This window comes from Mobula hypostoma, chromosome 8 (genome assembly GCF_963921235.1).
Source record: "Mobula hypostoma chromosome 8, sMobHyp1.1, whole genome shotgun sequence".
Classification (NCBI taxonomy): Eukaryota; Metazoa; Chordata; class Chondrichthyes; order Myliobatiformes; family Myliobatidae; genus Mobula; species Mobula hypostoma.
The window spans coordinates 152,288,281-152,311,060 of NC_086104.1; the positions used below are offsets into that span (position 1 = coordinate 152,288,281).

Below are 22,780 nucleotides of genomic sequence, written 5' to 3' on the forward strand. Positions count from 1 at the left end.
CCTGAGGAAACACCAGCTTACAGGCTCATTAACTTCTGATATAGCTTTAACTGTATGATATTAATTAACAAGAGACATTTAAGGTATGAAGGAATTAGATGCTGTTGGAAAGGTTCGGAAGTGCATTGGAATCTCTTATTATGGTCACGTGCGTCTCATGCATTCAGATCTTGCTATCGATGTAGTGAAGGAGAAACAGAACACAGAATATAGTGTTACCCTCACAGTGAAAGGGTAATACAGCTGGACACGTAAATAATGAAGCCGGTTGCTGGAGGAAACAGCGGAGACCCCGTGAGCAGTTGGAGAGCGACAGGGTGATTTATACGGTCAATAGTAGCTTTCAAATGAGGTGTTAAATACTTGGAAAAAAAATGCAAGGAGCGGGTATTTCACTCTGGAACTGATCCTACTCAGGAGCTGGGACTCCTTGCAAAGAGTTCACACTGGTTTAGCTCTCCCTCCGTGCTCTATTACACCTCAAAGATCACCTTCCTGCAAATCTCAGCAAATCTACAGACAGTAACTATATCTATATCTGCCAGTGTGCAGAAGACAAACAAAACTGTGTAAATGCAAATATAAATAAATAGCAATAAATAACGAGAACATGAGATAACGAGATAAAGATCATTGATCGTAAGAACATTTCAATGACGGGGCAAGTGAGTGTGTTCAAGAGCCTGATGGTTGAGGGGTAGGAACTGTTCTTCACCCTGGTGGTGCGATCCCTGGGGCTTTTGTCCCTCCTATATAATGTCAGCAGCGAGAAGAGTGGCCACGCTCTTCCCTACCCATGGATACCAGAGAAGGTTCCATACCGAACACTTACAGGCGCAAAGTTAAGGCTTAACCGAGTTAATACTCAAAATGCTGCTGGTCTCCCGGGAACAGCAATCACGGGGGAGCGGGAAAAGAGGCGTCTCGTACAGTCATTCACTCAAATTGTCAGATTTACCGAAAGATGGCCTGGCCACAGTGACCTGACGAGTGACTCACACCAGTACGCTGTTCTGAGAGAAATATTTCTTGTACCTCTTTATCACACGAGGAAATCTAGCATCCAGCTGATAATTGACCTAATCGGTATCTGATCTATTCTTCACACCAAAGTAGTTTCTGCTAATGGTTGCTCTGTTGACCCGTGCATAGGTGAGGACGATGAACTTGTACTAGGCAGGAGCGGTTGTGGACAGCTGATAACATTGCATCCGAAGCTGAAAGTAGCTTACTGCGTCAGGCGCTTGAAGGGGACAGAATACCTTTCCACAGAGACCGGGCCGCATCCCACAAACGAGGCACCTTGGTGACCCCGGCGTGGGCAAGAAAAGAGCAGCAAGCAAGATGACGACCGGCCAGGGCAGCATCCGCGAAGGGAAATGGGCAGCCTAGCACCTTAAACTGAGATCTTCCATCTGCACAGCAAGAGCGAGGGAACACTTTTCCAGTCCTGCCGAAGGGTTTCGACCCGAAACGTCCGCTGTACTCTTTTCCTAGAGGCGGTGTGTGAATGCAAATATAAATAAATAGTAATAAATAACGAGAACCTGAGATAAAGAGTCCTTGAAGGGAGATCATTGGTTGTAAGAACATTTCATTGACGGGCAAGTGAGTGTAGTTATCCCTTTCTATGATGGTTGAGAGGTAGGAACTGTTTTTCAGCCTAGTGGTTCGAGTTCTGAAGCTTTTGTCGCTTCTACATAATGACAGCAGCCTGCTGAGTTCCTCCAGCATTTTGCGTGTGTGTCGCTCTACATTTCTAGTATCTGCAGACTTCCTTGTGTTTAAGGTAGAGGGGATACAGCTGTTATAAAGACGTGAGGGGAACAGCTCTAAGGAAAAACGGTGAACCAGAAAACAATTGATAACGCAGAAGCTGGAAATCCACACCAAATGCAGGAGGAACTCCGCCGGTCAGGCAGCATCTGTGGCAGGATATATAAAGAGCCGATGTTTCGGATCGAGACTGTTTGAAGAAGTTCTGAAGACTTGAGATCTCTAGCCTTGATCGACCTGGCTTCCTGATGAGGGAATATTGCTTCTGAAGGCTCACGCTTCTTGATAACACTTACACGTTACCCGTGGCTGAAGGAAATCGGATCAAGTTAAAACTACTTCGGCGGTAGAAGAGGAAAGGGTCATCGTCCTTCAGAAGGAAGTCTTTGCCCTGGGAAATTTCAGATCATCTTTTTTTTGTTGTTTCACAGACACATGCCAAGTAAAAAGCAGTGAACTATGAAAGGTCACAAAATATTCAACTCATTCATTTCTAACAGGGCGATGAATCAAGGCGATAATAGTTCCGCATTGTGGCAACCTCCTGAAACCGCATACTTGCCTCATTGCCTCATCAACGTGTAAAAAGTTTAAAGAAACTTTTTTTTTAACTTCCAGGACCATCACCGCCATTACCAAAATTCCCCCTCCTCTGATTTCACACACACCATTGCGAATTCAAATAAAATATAGCAGATGCGGCGTCCCCGGTTGCTGGAAATTGCGCAGCACGTCATCATTACAGACAAGTTGAATATATTACTTTTGTAAGCGAAATTTTGAGTAAAACGTGGAAATTTTGTTCTAATGAGAGGGGAATTTTTCATAACGATGTTCTTAAAGCCTATCACTGCCACACAGAAAGTATAAGAGGATTCACCCCGCAAGTAAAATAATGCCATACCTTTTGTACTTGGTCATCTTTCAGTTCTACGAAGTAATGCGCTACAAGGTGAGCAGCTATCATCTTGGATGTAACGTGGCGGTTTTTATTTGTGTGTGTTCTGACCCTCTCCTGTTGAGACCGTCCCTCCGTTCGATTCCACTGCGGATTGCCAGCGACAAGGCAGGAACACCGAGAGAGAGAGTTCTCCGTACCCGAGCTTCCTGCTCACAGCGTGATGTTGGAGAATCTCCCCCCAGTAGAAACCGGCTTCTACCGTCACGTCATCGCATCCTGGTTCTTTCCCCGCTGCCATTGGCCGGATGCTGTGGGTGTGCCCGTGACACCGAAGCTTCTCGCCTCCCTATTCGACTTCGAGGAGGGTAGGGTCGGTCCGAAAGCCGGCGCTGCCGGTAAAGAATGCCGCTTTTAAAGGCACACTGCCCCCTACTTGGCACATCGCCCCGGAGAGACGAGAACAGCTCGTTTATCCAGGGCTCCCCGCACATACCATCCACCCCAAAGTTTCCTCCTACTACTAAGGAAATACAATATCACTGGAAGACAAAGAGCTCTTAAGTCAAACGAAACTCAATCAGTTGGAAACAGTCGCAGCCTCAAGTAAAATCGTAACCGCCCGTGATAGATAGGAACATGGGCCCAAATTGTCTGTGCCAAGCACGATGCCAAATTAAACTGAACCTATCTGACCGCGCTTGCTCGATATCGCTACATCCCCTGCACGTTCATGTGCTTGATGGAATGTCTCTTCAACGCCACTCTCGTACCTGCTTTCACCATCTCCCCTGGCAACCCGTTCCAGGCACCAGGTTCCTGCCCCGCACATCTTCTTTCAACTTTCCCCCTCTCGGTTTAAAACGATGTCCTCCAGTGCTATATATGGGTACGTGGGAGATAAAGATAGGCTTTATTTGCCGTAGGTAAATCCAAACACGGTGTAATGCATCGTTTGCGTTACCGACCAACGCAGTCCGAGATATGCTGGGAGCAGCCCGCGGGTGCCGCCGCATCGCATGCCCACAACTTACTGACCATAACCGTACCTCTGGAATGCGGGTGAAAACCAGAGCAAACAACAGGAATTCTGCAGATGCTGGAAATTCAAGCAACACACATCAAAGTTGCTGGTGAACTCAGCAGGCCAGGCAGCATCTCTAGGAAGAGGTACAGTCGACGTTTCGACGCAGACTGGGAGACCGCTTTGCTGAACACCTACGCTCTGTCCGCCAGAGAAAGCAGGATCTCCCAGTGGCCACACATTTTAATTCCATATCCCATTCCCATTCTGACAGGTCTATCCACGGCCTCCTCTACTGTAAAGATGAAGCCACACTCAGGTTGGAGGAACAACACCTTATATTCCGTCTAAGTAGCCTCCAACCTGATGGCATGAACATTGACTTCTCTAACTTCCGCTAATGCCCCACCTCCCCCTCGTACCCCATCCGTTATTTATTTTTATACACACATTCTTTCTCTCACTCTCCTTTTTCTCCCTCTGTCCCTCTGAATATACTCTTTGCCTATTCTCTGTTTTTCCCCACCGCCCCCCCACCCTTTTCCTTCTCCCAGACCTCCTGTCCCATGATCCTCTCATATCCCTTTTGCCTATCACCTGTCCAGCTCTTGGCCTCATCCCTTTCCCCTCCTGTCTTCTCCTATCATTTCGGATCTCCCCCTCCCCCTTCCAAATCTCTTACCAGCTCTTCCTTCAGTTAGTCCTGACGAAGGGTCTCGGCCTGAAAAATCGACTGTATCTCTTCCTAGATATGCTGCCTGGCCTGCTGCGAAAACCAGAGCAGCCGGGGACACTCGCGCGGGCACATGCAGAAAGTGCAAATCCCTGACAGGCCGCCGCGGGAATCGGAAGCAGGTTTAATATCGCTGGCACAGGTGGTGGAATGTGTCCCAGTACATGATAATACAGGGGAAGCTGTTAATTACAGTAAGTATATATGTAAATCAAATAGTTAAACAAATAGTGCAAAAACAGAAACAAAAAAAAATGTAGTGAGGTAGTGTTCATGAGTTCCACGTCCATTTTGGAATCATATGGCAGAGGGAAAGAAGCTGTTCTTGAGTGTGTGCCTTCAGACTCCTCTACCTCCACCCCGATGGCAGCAATGAGAAGAGGGCATGTCCTGGGCGTTGGGGGTCCTCAATGATGGATGCCGCTTTTTTGAGTTATCGCTCCTTGAAGATGTCCTGGATACTGGGGAGGCTAGCGCCCGTGATGGAGGTGACTAAGTTTATAAACTTCGATCCTGTTCAGTAGACACCATCCGCTCCCCCCCCCCCCCGCCACCCAGTTAGACTGCTTTCCACTGTACATCCGTAGAAATTTTCCAGTGCTTTAGGTGGCACGCCAAATCTCCTCAAACTCCTAATGAAATATAACCGCTATGCCCCTCTTCGCTGGCGCTGTAAAGCGTTAGGCTTACAGCTAGGCCACCCTTTCACCCCCTTCCTCATCGCATATTCCTTTACTTTAAAATAGTCAATAGTCTGTTTTCACGGCCCCTTTGGGAAAGAGTTCCAAAGTTTCTCTAATCTACATTTACTGGATCAACTCTTATTTTTGTAAAACAAGACTCTACCCTATCGTATACCTCTCGTGATTTTACAGTATATACTTTATCAGCTCACTCCTAAGCTACTGATGCTCCAAATAAAACAGTCTGATTAGGTCCAACCTTGACAGCATAACTTCAAAGTTTATAGAACTTAATTGAAGATTGAGCGCGAAATAGGAGCGGCGCACAGCACCACACCGCACTATCCAGCAACCCTCGACAACCCGATTTAACCCTAACTTAATCCCGGGACAATTTATGACCAATTAGTACCGTCTTTGGACTGTGGGAGGAAACCGGAGGAATTGGAGAAAACCCACGCATTCTACGGGGGAGGGGAGGGACGCTGCGATTGAATTGCGAACTCTGACGCCCTGAACTTCAATAGCGTCGCGCCCTATTGAAAGGAAAGCGCAACAAATATTTTAATGGGGTGGGGAGCAAGCTAGGAAACGATTTGTAACAGGACTAGTCAATGGACAATGTCAGCAGTCAACCATCTGAGTTTTAAGGTCATGGGTTGAAGTCCCACGCCAGAGATGTTGAGTGCCAGATCAGAAGAGACAGTAGTCCATGGCCAAATGGATAGATTCTTTGGGAGAAGGAGCATGGCATTTAGCCCGGGATCGTCGGCTGCACCAAACAACAAGACCATGGGAAATCGCACTGTGATCTCCGTTCCACATAGCCGCCCACCGAAGGAAACCATTCACCGCCTTCCTCTTTACCAGCCACTGTCTGTTTCCTCTGTCCCTTTGGAAAAGAGTTCCTAAGACACACAACCACCTGAGAGAGAAAACGTTTCTCTTCTCTACCTTTTGTGGGTCAAGCCTGATTTTTAGGTAGTGACCATCCAGGTTCACTCTGTGAAGACCTCTTAGGATCAAGTACGTTTCAATCAAGCCCAGTCTCAGTCCCCTAATTGTCACATCTGACCTGAGCAAATTTGTGCACCGATTTCAAGGGTTATTCATAGAAACCTTCCAAGTAGTACCATCCATACTTCAATTAGACCATAAGAGCAGAAGACACTTTACTCTGGCTTCTTGCCTTCTTTCTTTCCAGTCCTGATGAGGGTCTCATCTCAAAACATCAACTATTCACTTCTTTCTGCCTGGCCTGCTTTGGGTGTGTTGTTCTAGATTCCAGTGTCTGCAGCTTTTCTTATGCGACCAGATAATCAGGTGAGTATTTGCCTGAAGGTTCAATTGGGCTGAAAAATGTGACTCATTTATTAAAATAAGGGAGGGACAGAGAAAGAAGGAAACTACAAGATTAAAATCTGTCAGAGAAAAAATGTTATAAACTGCCACTAAAGAAACAGAAAAATTCACAGCAATTAATCAAGTCAATGTAGCTATATGAAAGAAAATAGTCATAGTCATACTTTATTGATCCCACGGGGAAATTGGTTTTTGTTACAGTTAATCAATGTAAATTTAAAAGTAATGTTAATTCAAAGTAAATTTTATTATCGGGTTCATACAACCCAGAGATTCTTTTTCCTGCTGGCATACTCATCAAATCTACAGAATAGTAACTGTAATCAGGATCAATGCAAGAGCAAAGAAGATAACAAGCAACACTCACAACACGCTGGAGGAACTCAGCAGGTCGGGCAGCATCCTGGAAATGATCAGTCAACGTTTCGGGATGGAACCCTTCGTCAGGACTGAAGAGGGAAAGGGCAGAGGCCCTATAAAGAAAGGTGGGGGGGAGGGTGGGAAGGAGAAGGCTGGTAGGTTCCAGGTGAAAAACCAGTAAGGGGAAAGATAAAGGGGTGGGAGAGGGGAGGCAGGGAGGTGATAGGCAGGAAAGGTGAAGAAGGAATAGGGGAAAACACAATGGGTAGTAGAAGGAGGCGGAACCATGAGGGAAGTGATAGACTGCTGGGGGAGGGGCAGAGTGAAATAGGGATAGGGGAAGGGAGGAGGAGGGAAATACCGGAAGTTGGAGAATTCTATGTTCATACCAAGTGGCTGAAGATGGTAGATGAGGTGTTGCTCAAGATAGCAAACTGTGCAAATGAAAATGTAAGTAAATAGCAATAAGTAACAAGAGCTTGAAATAACAAGATAAAGAGTTGTCAAGTGGGAACGTCTCAATAGATAAGTGTAGTTATCCTCTTTTGTTCATGAGCCTGATGGTTGAGGGTTATTAAAGTTATTTGAAGATCCTTTAAATGTATGCAACACATATAGGCTGATCACTTGGTCGGTCTTCAAAGTGCAAAGTAAATTTTATTATCAAGGTAAATATACATCACCAGGATCAACCAGAACATAGAAGACAACAAACTGTGCAAATGCAAATATAAATAAATAACGATAAATAACAAGAACATGAGATAATGAGATAAAGGGTTGTTTCAGTGAAAGCGTTAGTTGTAGAAACATTGCTATGGTGCGGCAAGTGAGTGAAGTTATTCCTTTTTATTCAAAAGCCTGATTATGAGGTAGTAAATGTTCTCGAACCTGGTGGAGCAAGTAGCTTCTACCTGATGGCAGCACTGAGAAGAGAGCATGGCCTGCGTGGTGGATGCTGCTTTCCTGCGACAGCATTTCATGTAGATGTGTTCAATGGTTGGGAGGGCTTTACCCATGATGTACTGAGCCGAATCCACTAGCTTTTGTAGAATTTTCCACTCAAAGACATTGTGTTTCCATACCATCTGTGATGCAACCAGTCTATACACATCCATAGAAGTTTGTCAAAGTTTTAGATGTCATTCCAAATCTCTGCAGATTCCTAAGGAAGCAGAGGCCCTGCTGTGCTCTCCTCACAATTGCACTTGCATGCTGGGTCCAAGACAGGTCCTCTGAAATAGTAAACACAAAATAATCTGCAGATGCTGGGGTCAAAGCAACACTCACAACACGCTGGAGGAACCCAGCAGGTCGGGCAGCATCCGTGGAAATGTCGACTCATCGTTTCCACGGGTGCTGCCGACCTGCTGAGTTCCTCCAGCGTGTTGTAGATGTTCCTCTGAAATAGTAACACCCAGGAGGTTAAAGTTGCTGACCCTCTCCACCTCTGATCGTCTGATGATGACTGCCTCATGGACCTCTGGTCTCCCTCTCCTTAAGTCTATAATCAGCTCCTTGGTCTTGCTGACATTGAGTGAGAGGTTGTTACAAATTTTCAGTCTCCCTCCCTGTATGCTGATTCGTCTTGCCAACTAGAAAGAGATCCTGTGGATAAAGGGATGTATGTAATCTACCGGGAAATTGTCTCCATCTCCATCTTGTGCCACATGGTATCCAGCTCCATAATCAGGACTCCCAATTTGGCTCTAGCAAGGATCCAAGATGCTGCCTGACCCATCAATATTTTGTGTGTATTCTGCAAAATACTGGAGGAACTCAGCAGGTCTATGGAGGGAAATAATCAATGGACATTTTCGGATGAAAAGTCTTGTCCCAAATCACCAGCTGCTTATTTCCCTTCATTGATGCTGCCTGACCTGCTGAGTTCCTCCAGGATTTTGTGTGTCTTGCTTATGATTTCCAGCACCTGCAGAATCTCTCATGTGCTTGCATCACCATTGCCATTATGTGCCGTATCGTATGACGTAGGCGATCATTGTCTCACGCCCATGATTGTTCTTGGCAATTTTTCAATTTGCAAATTTCACAGGAGTGGTTTGCCACTGACTTCTTCTGGGCATGTGTTTTGCATAGTTTTCCAGAACATGTTGCTCTAGGTGTTACCTCAAGAGTTATTGCAGAAAATAAAAGCTCATGATGTAGAGGTGCGGACAGAAGATGGGTTAGCTAAAAAAGAAACAGTAGGCATAAAGCGCATCTATTTCTGGTTGGCAAAATTATGTGTGTCATCGATCAGTGCTAGGGCCTCAGCCTCGTCTTACAATACAGTTGTTAAATTTGCTGACGGCTCAAAGATAAGTACAAAATAAATTGCTGAGAGGACATAAGAAAGGTGCAATTCTGCACAGATAAGTGAGTGGGCAAAGACACGGCAAATGGAGTATAACATAGGGAAATGCAGAATGGTCCTTCTCAACAAGAAATATAAAACTTAGTATCTATATAGTGAGAGTTCACTGATGCTGGGGAATGGAGTTATATGGTTGGTAAATTGACAAATAAATAAAGGCATCCATTAGTCTTGCGAGACCATGGATCTGCGCCTGGAAAGTCTTCACACTCCAGGGCGCAGGCCTGGGCGGGGTTGTATGGAAGACCGGCAGTTGCCCATGCTGCAAGTCCCCCCTCTCCACTGATGTTGTCCAAGGGAAGGGCAAGGACCCATACAGCTTGGCACCGGTGTCATCGCAGAGCAATGTGTGATTAAGTGCCTTGCTCAAGGACACAACACGTTGCCTCAGCTGGGGCTCGAACTCACGACCTTCAGGTCGCTAGTCGAATGCCTTAACCACTTGGCCACATTGGCCACACGGTAGATTGACAAATTAGTTTATTATTGTCACATGTACCAAGGTACAGTGAAAACCCTTGTTTTGCACACTGTCCATAAGGAAAAGCAATCACATAATACAGAATAAAATGTTACAGTTACAGTTAGGGGTTCAGCATCACTTGTCACAGGCTTCCACTCATTATTTCGGGGGGCCTGTCCTGAGCTCAACATGTAAGTGACGTTATGCAGAAAGCACAACAGCACCTCTACTTCCATGGGTGTTTTGCGGGGATTTGGCATGACATTTAAAACTTGGTGTACTTCTAGAGGTGTGTAGTGAAGAGTATATTGACTGGCTGCATCACAGCCTAGTGTGGAAACAACAACGCCCTTGAACCAAAAATCCTACAAAAAGTAGCGGATACGGCCCAGTCCATCACGGGGAAAGCTCTCCCCATCATTGAGCACATCGATATGAAACACTGTCACAGGAAAGCAGCATCCTTCATCAGGGACCGCCCACCACCACCACCACAGGACATGCTCTCTTCTCGCTGCTACCATCAGGAAGAAGGTACAGGATCCTCAGGACTCACGCCACCAGGTTCAAGAACAGCTATTACCCCTCAATCATCAGGCTGTTGAACCAAAAGAGATAACTTCACTCAACTTCACTTGCCCCATGATTGAAATCTTCCAACAGCCAATGGACTCACTTTCAAGGACTCTTCATCTCAAGTTCTGGATATTTATTGCTTATTTATTATTATTCATTTATCATTATTATGTCTTTCTTTTTGTATTTGCACAGTTTGTTGTCTTCTGTACTCTGATTGAAAGCCCAAGCTGGGCAGTCTTTCATTGATTCTGTTGTGATTATTACTCCATTGATTTATTGAGAATGCCTGCAAGAAAATGAATCTCAGGGTTGTATATGTACTTCCATAATAAATTTAATTCAAATTTTGAACTAAAACCACCCTCCTTCATGTCTCCTATTACTAAGGCAGAGAAGCCGCAGCTTACCACCAGCCTCTCAAAGGGTGTTGCATAGTCATAGTCATAGTCATACTTTACTAATCCCGGGGGAAATTGGTTTTTGTTACAGTTGCACCATAAATAATTAAATAGTAATAACACCATAAATAGTTAAATAGTAATATGTAAATTATGCCAGGAAATAAGTCCAGGACCAGCCTATTGGCCCAGGGTGTCTGACCCTCCAAGGGAGGAGTTGTAAAGTTTGATGGCCACAGGCAGGAATGACTTACTATGACGCTCTGTGTTGCATCTCGGTGCAATGAGTCTCTGGCTGAATGTACTCTGTGCCTAACCAGTACATTATGTAGTGGATGGGAGACATTGTCCAAGATGGCATGCAACTTGGACAGCATCCTCTTTTCAAAATAGTACTGACCTTGTTAGCAATGTCCAGATCACACAAAAAAAATCAGAACATAGAACAGTACAGCACAGGAACAGGCCATTTAGTCCACCATGTTGTGCCGAACCAGCTAAAAAGCAAATCAGAAACACCCAAACACTAAACCCTCCTACCTACACCATGTCCATATCCCTCCATCTTCCTCACACCCATGTGCCTATCCAAACATCTCTTAAAAGCCTCCAATATATTTGCCTCTAACACCATACCAGGCAGGACATTCCAGGCATCCACGACTCCCTGAGTAAAAAAGTTACCCCCACAACTTCAATGCCCTCTGGTATTAGACTTCTCAAACCCTAGGAAACAGATACACTCTATCTACTCTATCTATGCTTCTCATAATCTTGTAAACATCGATCAGATCTCCTCTCAGCCTCCTATACCAGGCACTGATGCAACCAGTCAGGATGCTTTCAATTGTGCCCCTGTAGAAAGTTCCATACCAAACCAAACATCTTCAACCATCTGAGGTGAAAGAGGCACTGTTGTGCTTTTCTCACCACTCAGCCAGTATGTACAGACCACTGGAGATCCTCGGTGATGTGTATGCCAAGGAACTTAAAGCTGTTCACCCTCCCAAACCCAGATCCATTGATGTCAATAGGGGCTAGCCCGCCTCCACTCCTCCTGTCGATACCAAAGGTTGGAGCCCAAAGGTTGAAAGATTGGTAGTCTGGAAGTCAAAGCCTGCAGGCCTGTTGGAGTTGGAGGACTGTCAGTGTGTGTGGGTGCATGGGAGGGAGGAAAGGGGCTTGCTTTGCTGCTGTTGTATATTAGCTCGCCGTATTCTGTTTTGTCATGTTCTGCCGAGCATTGTAGGAATGCTATGTTGATGCCAGAATGTGTAGCGACACTGCAGGCTGCTGCAGGCAATAGCTTAGGTTGTGTTAGGTTGTTAACGCAAACAACATATTTCAATGATCACTCAGTGGCCACCGGTATACCTGCTCATTAATGCAAATGCCTAATCATCCAGTCATGGGTCCATGACTCAATGCATGAAAGCATGCAAACCTGGTCAAGAGGTTCAGTTTTGTTCAGGCCAAACATCAGAATGGGGAACAAGTGTGATCTAAGTAACTTTGACGGTGGAATGATCGTTGTAGTCTGAGTATCTCAGAAACTGCTGATCTCCTGGGATTTTCACACACAACAGTCTCCAGTTTACAGAAAATGCTGCAAAAATCAAAAACAAACATCCAGTGAGTGGCAGTTCTGTGGGCAAAAATGTCTTGTTAATGAGAGAGGTCAGAGGAGAATGGCCAGACTGGTTCAAGCTGACAGGAAAGCGACAGTAACCCAATTAACCACACGTCACAACTGAAGTGTTCAGAAGAGCATCTCTGAATGCACAACATATCGAACCTTGAAGTGGGTGGACTACAGCAGTGGAAGACTATGAACATACCTTCAGTGGCCACTTTATTAAGTATAAGAGATACCTAATGTATGTTTTGATGTACCTAATGTATGTTGATAAATAAATCTCAATCTGATTCTGAATAACTAACTGAATAAGAAGTTTGCCTGCCTTTCGTCCAGTTTCAGACATCAAAAATAGGCACAGGATAAGGTAAGGCACAGTATTGAAACGAGTGTGAGCATTCTCCAAAGAGAAAACCCAGTACAGTATGCGCTGTACGCACAAAATGCTGGAGGAACTCAGCAGGCCAGGCAGCATTTATGGGGAAAAAAGTACAGTCTCCATTTCGGGCCGAAACCCTTCGGCAGGACTGGAGGGAAAAAAGCTGAGGAGTAGATTTAAAAGGTGGGGGGGAGGGGAGAGAGAACCACCAGATGATAGGTGAAACGTGGAGGGGGAGGGATGAAGTAAAAAGCTGGTAAGTTGATTAGTGAAAGGGACAGGCTATGGAAGAGAGAAAAAAGGGGGAAGGAGTCTCAGAGCGAGGCAATGGGTGGGCAAGAAGATGAGGTGAGAGAGGGAAAGGGGATGGGAAACAGAGAAGTGGGGGGAGTTGGGGGGCATTACCAGGAGTTTGAGAAATCGATGTTCATGCCATCGGGTCCATTCACGCTTATCTGCTCTCACCCCGTCCTCCCGCCAGCCTACCAGGGACAGGGTTCCTCTTGTCCTCACCTACCACCCTACCAGCCTCCACGTCCAGCACATAATTCTCGGAAACTTCTGCCACTTCCAACAGGAACCCACCACCAAGTACATCTCCACCCCCCAACTTTCTGCTTTCTGCAACTCTCTTGTCCATTCATCCCTCCCCACTGATCTCCCTCCCCGGCACTTATCCTTGCAAACAGAACAAGTGCTACACCTACCCCTACACCTCCTCCCTCATTACCATCCAGTGCCCTAAACAGAACTTCCAGGTGAGGCGAAGTGTGAGTCTGTTGGGGTCATTTACTGTGTTCGGTGCTCCCGGTGTGGCCTCCTGTATATCAGTGAGACCGGACATAGATTGGGAGACCGCTTCACCGAGCATCTACGCTCCATCCTCCAGAAAAAGCGGGATCTCCCAGTTCCCATTCCCATTCTGATATGTCCATCCATGCCCTCCTCCACTGTTGTGATAGGGCCATCCTTAGGTTGGAGGAACAACACCTTGTATTCCGTTTGGGTAGCCTCCAACCTGATGGCATGAACATTGATTTCTCAAATTTCCGGTAATGCCTCCAGCGCCAACCCTTTCTCCATTTCCCATCCCCTTTTCCCTTTCCTATCCCTTTCCCCTCTCTCACCTCATCCCCTTGCCTGCCCATCGCCTCCCTCTGGTGCTTCTTTCCTCTTTTTCTGTCTTCCATGGCCTACTGTCTCCTTCACGTCCCCAGCTCTTTACTTTATCCCTCCCCTTTCAGGTTTCACCTTTCATCTTGTGTTTCTTTCCCCTCCCCCCATCTTCTAAATCTACTCCTCAGCTTTTTTTTTCTCCAGTGCCGCCAAAGGGTTTTGGCCCGAAACGTTGACAGTACTTTTTTCCATAGATGCTGCCTGGCCTGCTGAGTTCCTCCAGTACTCCAGTATATTATGTGTGTTGCTCAGATGTCTAGCATCTGCAGATTTTATCTTGCTTACAATATGAGCTATAGCATGCTACAGGGAATGTTGTTATCAACAAGGTGAAGGAATTTGATTGGTCATGGAAGCAAATTAATCATCTGAAAGAGGGTACATCATGTTCCTCAGGACAATCGACATTTGAATGTTATGTTCCTTGCACTGAACAGCACAAAATAGACTGGTTTAGGCACTTAGCGTCTCCATCAGCTAAGGAATCAGAAGAGGATTTTGCACCTACAATGCTCCTGGACATCCTAAAAGGCTTCACAACTAATCACTTCTCTGGGGACACTACCCACCCAGCAAACTGTCTCTTCCAAAAGCTCCCTTCTGGAAAGCACTAAAGAGCTATTAAAACAAAAACTCACACCTGTGAGTCGGCTGGGGTGATATACTGCGTCCGGTGCTCCCGATGCGGCCTTCTATATATTGGCGAGACCCGACGCAGGCTGGGAGACTGAACACCTACCAGAGAAAGCCCGCCAGAGAAAGCAGGATCTCCCAGTGGCCACACATTTTAATTCCACATCCCATTCCCATTCTGATATGTCTATCCACGGCCTCCTCTACTGTCAAGATGAAGCCACACTCAGGTTGGAGGAACAACACCTTATATTCCGTCTGGGTAGCCTTCAACCTGATGGCAAGACATTGAGTTCTCTAACTTCCGTTAATGCCCCACCTCTCCTTCGTACCCCATCTGTTATTTATTTATTTATTATTTTTCTCTCTGTCCCTTTCACTATACTCCTTGCCCATCCTCTGGGCTTCCCCCCCTCCCCCTTTTCTTTCTCCCTGGGCCTCCCGTCCTATGATCCTCTCATATCCCTTTTGCCAATCACCTGTCCAGCTCTTGGCTCCATCCCTCCCCCTCCTGTCTTCTCCTATCATTTCGGATCTCCCCCACCCCCTCCCACTTTCAAATATCTTACTATCTCTTCTTTCAGTTAGACCTTGATGAAGGGTCTTGGCCCGAAACGTTGACTGTACCTCTACCTGGTGCTGCCTGACCTGCTGCGTTCACCAGCATTTTTTTGTGTGTGTTGCTTGAAATTCCAGCATCTTCAGATTTCCTCGTGTTTGCGCCATTTTCAAAGTTTCTTCCCCCAGGCAGTTAATCTGATTAGCCATTCTCGTTAGCTGACATGCCTCTGTCTACTACCCAGTCAGTGCACTGTTAACACGTCAAACCACTATTTATACTGCTGTTTGCATGGTAAATACATGCTGATATTTATGTATTTATGCACATTTATTCCATATCCATTCTTTAACCTCTAACATCATTTTCAGATAATTTGTTATTTATAATTGTTGAACGTTGTTTATTTAAATTTTTATTTTGAGCTTGGAGATACAACACAGAACAGGTCCTTCCAGCACAATGAGCAGCATCGCCCAGCAACTCCCGATTTAACCCTAGCCTAATCACAGGCCAATTTACAATGTACAATTAACCTACTAACCGGTACGTCCTTGGACTGTGGGAGGAAACCGGAGGACGTGGAGAAAACCTACATGGTCACAGGGAGAACGTACAAACGTACTTGCAGACAGCGGCAGAGCTGAACTCCAAAGATGGAAGCCTGGCGCCCCGAGCTGTAATAGCGTCACACTAACCACTACACTATTGTGGTCCTTGTTCTTTGTTGCACCTGGTGCCCAGACCAACACACCACAGTAGTGTACACAGAATCAGAATCAGGATTAAGATCACTGGCCTATGTGGTGAAGTGTGTTGTTCGTCATGTCCGACAATGACAGGAAATGTGTGGGAGAGTTTTTAAAGTGGAAAAACCTTTTCACTGGGGCAGTTCCACTCTCTTAACCTCAGAAGTCTGGGTCCGGTGGTTATGATTATGAGGACATGCAGTCCTCTTTTATTGTCATTTAGTAATGCATGCATTAAGAAATGATACAATGTTCCTCCAGTGTGATGTCACAGAAACACAAGACAGACCAAGACTGAAAAACTGACAAAAGCCACATAATTATAACATATAGTTACAACAGTGCAAGCAATACTGCAATTTGATAGAAGATCGGACCATGGGCATGGTAAAAAATGTCTCAAAGTCTCTCGAAAGTCCCAACATCTCACGCAGACGGTAGAAGGAAGAAAACTGTCCCTGCCATGAGCTTCCAGCGCCGCAAACTTGCCGATGCAGCATCCTGGAAGTACCCGACCACAGTCCGACTCTGAGTCTGTCCGAAAACTTCGAGCCTCCGACCAGCCCTCTGACACCGAGCACCGAGCACCATCTCTGCTGAGCGCTTCGACCCCAGCCCTGGCAACAGGCAACAGGCAAAGCCGAAAATTTGGGGCCTTCCCCTCTGGAGATTCTCGATAGCACAGTAGCAGTGGCAGCGAAGCGGGCATTTCAGAAGTTTCTCCAGATGTTCCTCCGTTCTTCTCACGTTCGTCTCCATCAAATCAGGATTGTGCACGGCCCCTATTTAACAAATACAATATCATTTCACCGGAGAGGCCGCGCGCGCTGCGTCACACCGCCATCTTCTCCTCCCTTGTACGAACAAGTGTCACAAACTGGAGTCTTCCTTGGTTGCAGTGTATGACCCTGACGTCTTTCCACAGAGCTTTGCGGTACCACCTTTCTGGCCATGGGATCTCACTGTAATTGTACCTGCCCACTTCACATGCCCCTAACTCACCAGGGAATGACGCCGCTGGCTACCCTCACCTGGTTTAGACCCCCACCCCCTCAAAGTGGTTTACCAGGGTGTGGCCGCTGCCGCAGGCAAACAGCTACTTAGAGCCACGGATAAGAGCTGAGTGTCTGGTGGGGACCAAAAGTGAGCAGGCTGCCCCAGAATGGACATGACAAGCCCTTTCACCAGAGGTGCTACCCCTCCCTGGACACCCCATACACTATACACCCCATTGCAATATGTTATAACTAAAAAGATTAGATTAGGTTAGATTATGAGGATACGCAGTCCTCTTTTATTGTCATTTAGTAATGCATGCATTAAGAAATGATACAATGTTCCTCCAGTGTGATATCACAGAAACACAAGACAGACCAAGACTGAAAAACTGACAAAAACCACATAATTATAACATATAGTTACATCAGTGAAAGCAATACCGTAATTTGATGAAGAACAGACCATGGGCACAGTAAAAAAAAGTCTCAAAGTCTCTCGAGAGTCCCATCATCTCACGCAGACGGTAGAAGGAAGAAAACTCTCCCTGCCATGAGCTTCCAGTGCCGCAAACTTGCCGATGCAGCATCCTGGAAGCACCTGACCACAGTCCGACTCTGAGTCCGTCTGAAAACTTCGAGCCTCCGACCAGCCCTCTGACACTGAGCACCGAGCACCACCTCTGCTGAGCGCTTCGACCCCAGCCCTGGCCGCCAGCAACAGGCAAAGCCGAGGATTTGGGGCCTTCCTCTCCGGAGATCCTTGATCGCATAGTAGCAGCGGCAGCGAAGCGGGCATTTCAGAAGTTTCTCCAGATGTTCCTCCGTGCTTCTCACATCTGTCTCCATCAAATCAGAATTGTGCACGGCGTCCTACTTACAAATACGATATCATTCACCGGAGAGGCCACGCGCGCTGCGATCTTCTCCTCCCTCTTCTGTGAATTACAGTAAGAAATGCATACATATATACACAAAACATTAAAATAACAGTGCAAAAAGTAGTGAGCAAGTGTTCATGGGTTCAATGTCAATTCAGAAATTGGATAGCAGAGAGGAAGAAGCTGTTCCTGTAAATGTATATAGTGAATAAATGTGATCCTTGATCTTTGACATAAATAAATAGTTTCCAACTTGCTTGCTACATGATAATGAATTGTTTCGCCAGCTACAATTCAAAAACTAAAGTTTGCCAGAACACGGTTTATGACATTTCCTTTTGCGTAGAGAAGTGGGTCAAATAGTGTTCAGCAAGTTCTGTCAAATAAAACAAAAAAAGTCCCGTGGTTCTCAGTAGATTAGGCGGTATCTATGGAAAGGGAAACAGAGTTGAAAGTTTTATTTTTTTTACTCTATAAGGTCCCAGCTTCTGCAGTGCCTTTTGATTTTCAAGTATTATCAAATGATTTGCACCAGCAATTTTGCAGTAATTGGTGAAAAAAGTGATTCACAAACCAACATTTAACTCATGGTAAATTTGGAAACTAAAGTACATAAACCCTTTGACCCAACTGGGCTATGCTGACCATTTAAGCAGGTCCTATTTGCCCCCAATTAGGCCCAAATCCCTCTAAACCAGGGGTTCCCAACCTGGGGTCCACACACCCCTCAGTTAATGATAGGGGTCCATAGCATAGAAAAGGTTGGGAACCCCTGCTCTAAGCCTTTCCTATCCACGTACTTGTCCGAGTGACTTTTAAACGTTGATATATCTGCCTCATCCTCTGGCAGCTCAGTTCATGTACGGTACACACTCTGTTTGAAAGAGTTTCCTCTCATGTTCATAGTGGATCTTTTTCCTCGCCTTAAATCAATGCCCTCTTGTTCTTCAACCCCCAACCTGGAGAAAAAGACACTCTTTCTATCCACCTCAGGATCTGATCTAGCTCTATATGTCCTTTACATTTGTATGATTTGGTGATGTCCTCGGCAGCAAGGGAGAAAATAAACTTGGATCGAATTCAAGTTTATCATATGACCAAGTGCACATATGCACAAGCCCAATGCAAAACCTACTTGCAGCAGCTTTACAGGCTGACAGTGTTCACAAGAAGAAAACATAAATTAAATATAAATTAACACCTACGCTCTGTCCGCCAGAGAAAGCAGGATCTCCCAGTGGCCACACATTTTAATTCCACGTCTCATTCCCATTCTGATATGTCTATCCACGGCCTCCTCTACTGTAAAGATGAAGCCATACTCAGGTTGGAGAAACAACACCTTATATTCCGTCTGGGTAGCCTCCAAGCTGATGGCATGAACATTGACTTCTCTAACTTCCATTAATGCCCCAGCTCCCCTTCGTACCCCATCTGTTATTTGTTTATTCATTATTATTATTAATTTTTTTTCTCTCTCTCCTTTTTCTCCCTCTGTCCCTTTCACTATACTCCTTGCCCATCCTCTGGGCTTCCCCCCTCCCCCTTTTCCTTCTCCCTGGGCCTCCTGTCCCATGATCCTCTCATATCGCTTTTGCCAATCACCTGTCCAGCTCTTGGCTCCATCCCTCCCCCTCCCGTCTTCTCCTATCATTTCAGATTTCCCCCTCCCCCTCCCACTTTCAAATCTCTTACTAGCTCTTCCTTCAGTTAGTCCTGACGAAGGGTCTCGGCCCAAAATGTCGACTGTACCTCTTCCTAGAGATGCTGCCTGGCCTGCTGCGTTCACATGCAACTTTTATGTGTGTTGCTTGAAACTCCAGCATCTGCACGTTTCCTCGTGTTTGCATTTTTAAATATAAATTATACACATTTCTTACAAGAAAGAACACGATTAGAACAAAACAACATCTGTTGTAGTGTAAAGTGATTAAAATGTTCACAGTGTTGCTAAACTGTAGTGATTAGGGTTGCACAAGTTGGTTCAAGAACCCAATGGTTGAAGGGAAATAACTGTTCTTGAACACAGCGGTGTGAGACTTCAGGCTTCTGTACCTCCTAGCTGATGGCAGCTGCGAGAAGATGGCATGGCCCATCTTCGATCATGCATGTTGTCTTCTTGAGGTGATGTCTCTTGTAGATACTACAATAAATGATAAAGACCACAAGACTATCAGGCATAGGAGCAGAATTAGGCCATTCAGCCCATCAGGTCTGCCCTGGCAATTCATTCCCTCTCAACCCCATTGTCCTGCATTCTCCCTGTAACCTTCGATGCCCTTACTAATACAAGAACCTATCAACCTCCTGCTTTAAATATACCCAAAGACTTGGCCTCCACAGACAGCAGAGGCAATGAATTCCACAGATTCACCACCCTCAGGATAAAGCAATTTCTTATCATCTCTATTCTAAAGAGATGCTCTTCTTTTCTGAGGCTGTGCCCTCTGGTCCCCTCCAAGCCTTTCTATCTAGGCCTTTCAAAAATTAAGATATTTCAATGAAATATCCCCTTATTCTTCTAAATTCTAGTGAGTACAGACCCAGAGCCATAAAATGCTTCTCACTTGTTAACCTTTTCATTCCTAGGATCATTCTCATAACCTTCCCCTGGACCCTCTTCTACGCCAGCACATTCTTTCTTAGATATGGGACCCAAAATTGTTCACAATAATCCATATGCAGTCTGACCAATGCCTAATAAAGCCTCAGCATTACATCCTTGCTTTTATATTCTAGTCCTCTTGAAATGAATGCCAACATTGTATTTGCCTTCCCAACCACAGACTCAACCTGCAAATTAACTTTCTGGGAATCCTGCACAAGGACTCCCAAGTCCCTTTGCACCTCAGTCTTTTTGTATTTTCTCTCCGTTTAGAAAATAGTCAACCCTTAGATTTCTTCTACCAAAGTACATGACCATATACTTTCCTGCACTCTTTTCCATCTCCCATTTCTTTGGCCATTCACCTAATCTGTCCAAGTCCTTCTGCAAGCATCCTTCTTCCTCAATACTACCTGCCCCTCCTCCTATCTTTGTATCGTCTTCAAACTGGGCCACAAAGCCATCACCCAGATCATTAATAAAAACATGAAAAGAAGCGGTCCCAATACCAACTATTGTGGGACACCACCGGTCACTGACAGCCAACCAGAAAAAGCCCCCTTTAATCCCACTCTTTGCCTTCTGCCAATCAGCCAATCTTCTGTCCAAGCTAGTACTTTTCCTGTAATACCATGGGCTCTTACCTTGTTTGGTAGCATGTGTCAAACACCTTCTGAAAATCCAAGCACACAACATCCACCAATTCTCCTTTGCCTATCTTGTCCGTTATTTCCTGAAAGAACTCCAACAGATTTTTCAGCCAAGATTTCTCCTTAAGGAAACCATGCTGACTGCAATCTATTGTATCATGTGCCTCCAAGTACCCAGGAACCACATCCTTAATAACAGACTGTAATGTTTTGATAACCAATGGAGTCAGGTTAACTGGCCTGTGATTTCTTGCCTTTTCTTGGAGTGACATCTGCAATTTTTCAGTCCTCCAGAATCTAGTTATTTTTGAAAGATCATTACTAATGCCTCCACAATCTCTTCAGCTACCTCTAACAGAACCCTGGGGTGTAGTTGATCTGTTGCATGTGACTTATCAAGCTTCAGACCATTCAGCTTCCAGACACCTTCTCCTTAGTCATAGCAACTACACTTACCTCTGACAGTCTCGAATTTCTGGAATCTTGCTGGTGTCTTCCGCAGTGAGACAATATGAACTCAGGTTGTCTGCCTTTTATTTGTTCCCTATTACTAACTTTCCAGCATCATTTTCCAGTGCTCTGATGCTCACTTTTGCCTGTTCTTTTTACTCTTTATATATCTGAAAATTCTTCTGGCAAACTCTTTTATATTATTAATTATCTTCCCTTGAAATTGCATCTTTTCTGTCATTGCTTTTTCAGTTTGTTTTTAAAGTCTCCTTAATCCTCTAGCTTCCAAACAATTTTTGCTATATTGTGTGCCTTCTCATTTGCTTTTATGCTGTCTTTGACTTCCCTCATCAGCCACAGCTCCCTTCACAGTGCTTCTTCTTCTTTGAGATAACTTACCATCAGGACTGCCGAAGGGTCTCAGCCTGAAATGTCGACTGTTACTTATTTCCATAGATGCTGCCTGGCCTGCTGAGTTCCTCCAGCTTGTGTGTGTGTGTGTGTGTGTGTGTGTGTGTGTGTGTGTGTTGCCAGGTATGTGGATAGGCAAGTTTCAGAGGGAAATGGGCCCAATGCACGCAAATGGGATGAGTTTAGATGGGAATCTTGGGCGGCCTGGACCGGTTGGGTCAAGCGGTCTCTTCCCAAGCCTCGTGGCTCTGTAACTCAATGACCTGATCTACATATCATTCCTTATCATCTATAACATCGATGGTTCTGCCATTGACCGGAAAGTCAACTGGACCAGGCAAAATAATGAGACTTCTTGAAGCATCTAAGCTCATCCCGTCTGAATTTCCCTCTCAGACCATGTACCAGCCATCCCAGCAGAATCAGAATCAGGTTTATTATCACTGATATATGTTATATCTTGTATATTATATGTCATGAGCTATACATATATATCTCAGTGGCCACTTTATTAGGTATTAGGTACCTCCTATACCTAATAGAGTGGCCACTGAGTGGACCTGAGAGAATTGAGGCACATGAGGCTCCCCCACCCACCCCATGCTAACCAATTTTTGCAGTGTCCTGATAGACTGCATCACCATCTGATAAGGGAGGTGCAAGGCATTTGACTGCAAGACCCTACAAAGGATTGTGAGGATCGCTGAGAGGAATATCAGGGTCTCTCTTCCACCCATCAGAGATATTGATCTGAAGCACGTGTATGCAAGGCTCTTAGCATTGTCAAAGATGCCTCCCATCTGTTCATCAATCTCTTTGACCTCCTACCATCAGGCAGGAGGTCCTGTAGCATTAGGACAAGAACTGTAAAGATGGGAAACAACTTCTTCCCACGGGTTGTAAGTCTACCGAATACCAGGTCTCATCACGCCTGAGGCCCCAGTAGCGTTATACTGTTTATTTTTTAACAGGTTTCAGAAGTACACTTTATTATTTGTTAATTTGC

The 22,780-nt window shown here is 45.4% G+C and overlaps 1 protein-coding gene across 3 annotated transcripts in view; it reads right to left on the reverse strand.

Moving 5' to 3' along the window:
* The window catches only part of hk2 (hexokinase 2), a 184,339-nt gene that overhangs the window by 106,364 nt on the left and 55,195 nt on the right, over positions 1 to 22,780 (reverse strand). For 2 of the 3 annotated variants that reach the window (XM_063057076.1, XM_063057075.1), the window contains exon 1: positions 2,681 to 2,903. The exons of the other annotated variant lie outside the window; for it this stretch is intronic. In XM_063057076.1, coding sequence (XP_062913146.1) covers positions 2,681 to 2,743 — 63 coding nt within the window. In that variant the 5' untranslated portion in view covers positions 2,744 to 2,903. Of the gene's footprint in view, positions 1 to 2,680; positions 2,904 to 22,780 lie in introns of those variants that run through there. 3 annotated transcript variants of the gene reach the window in all.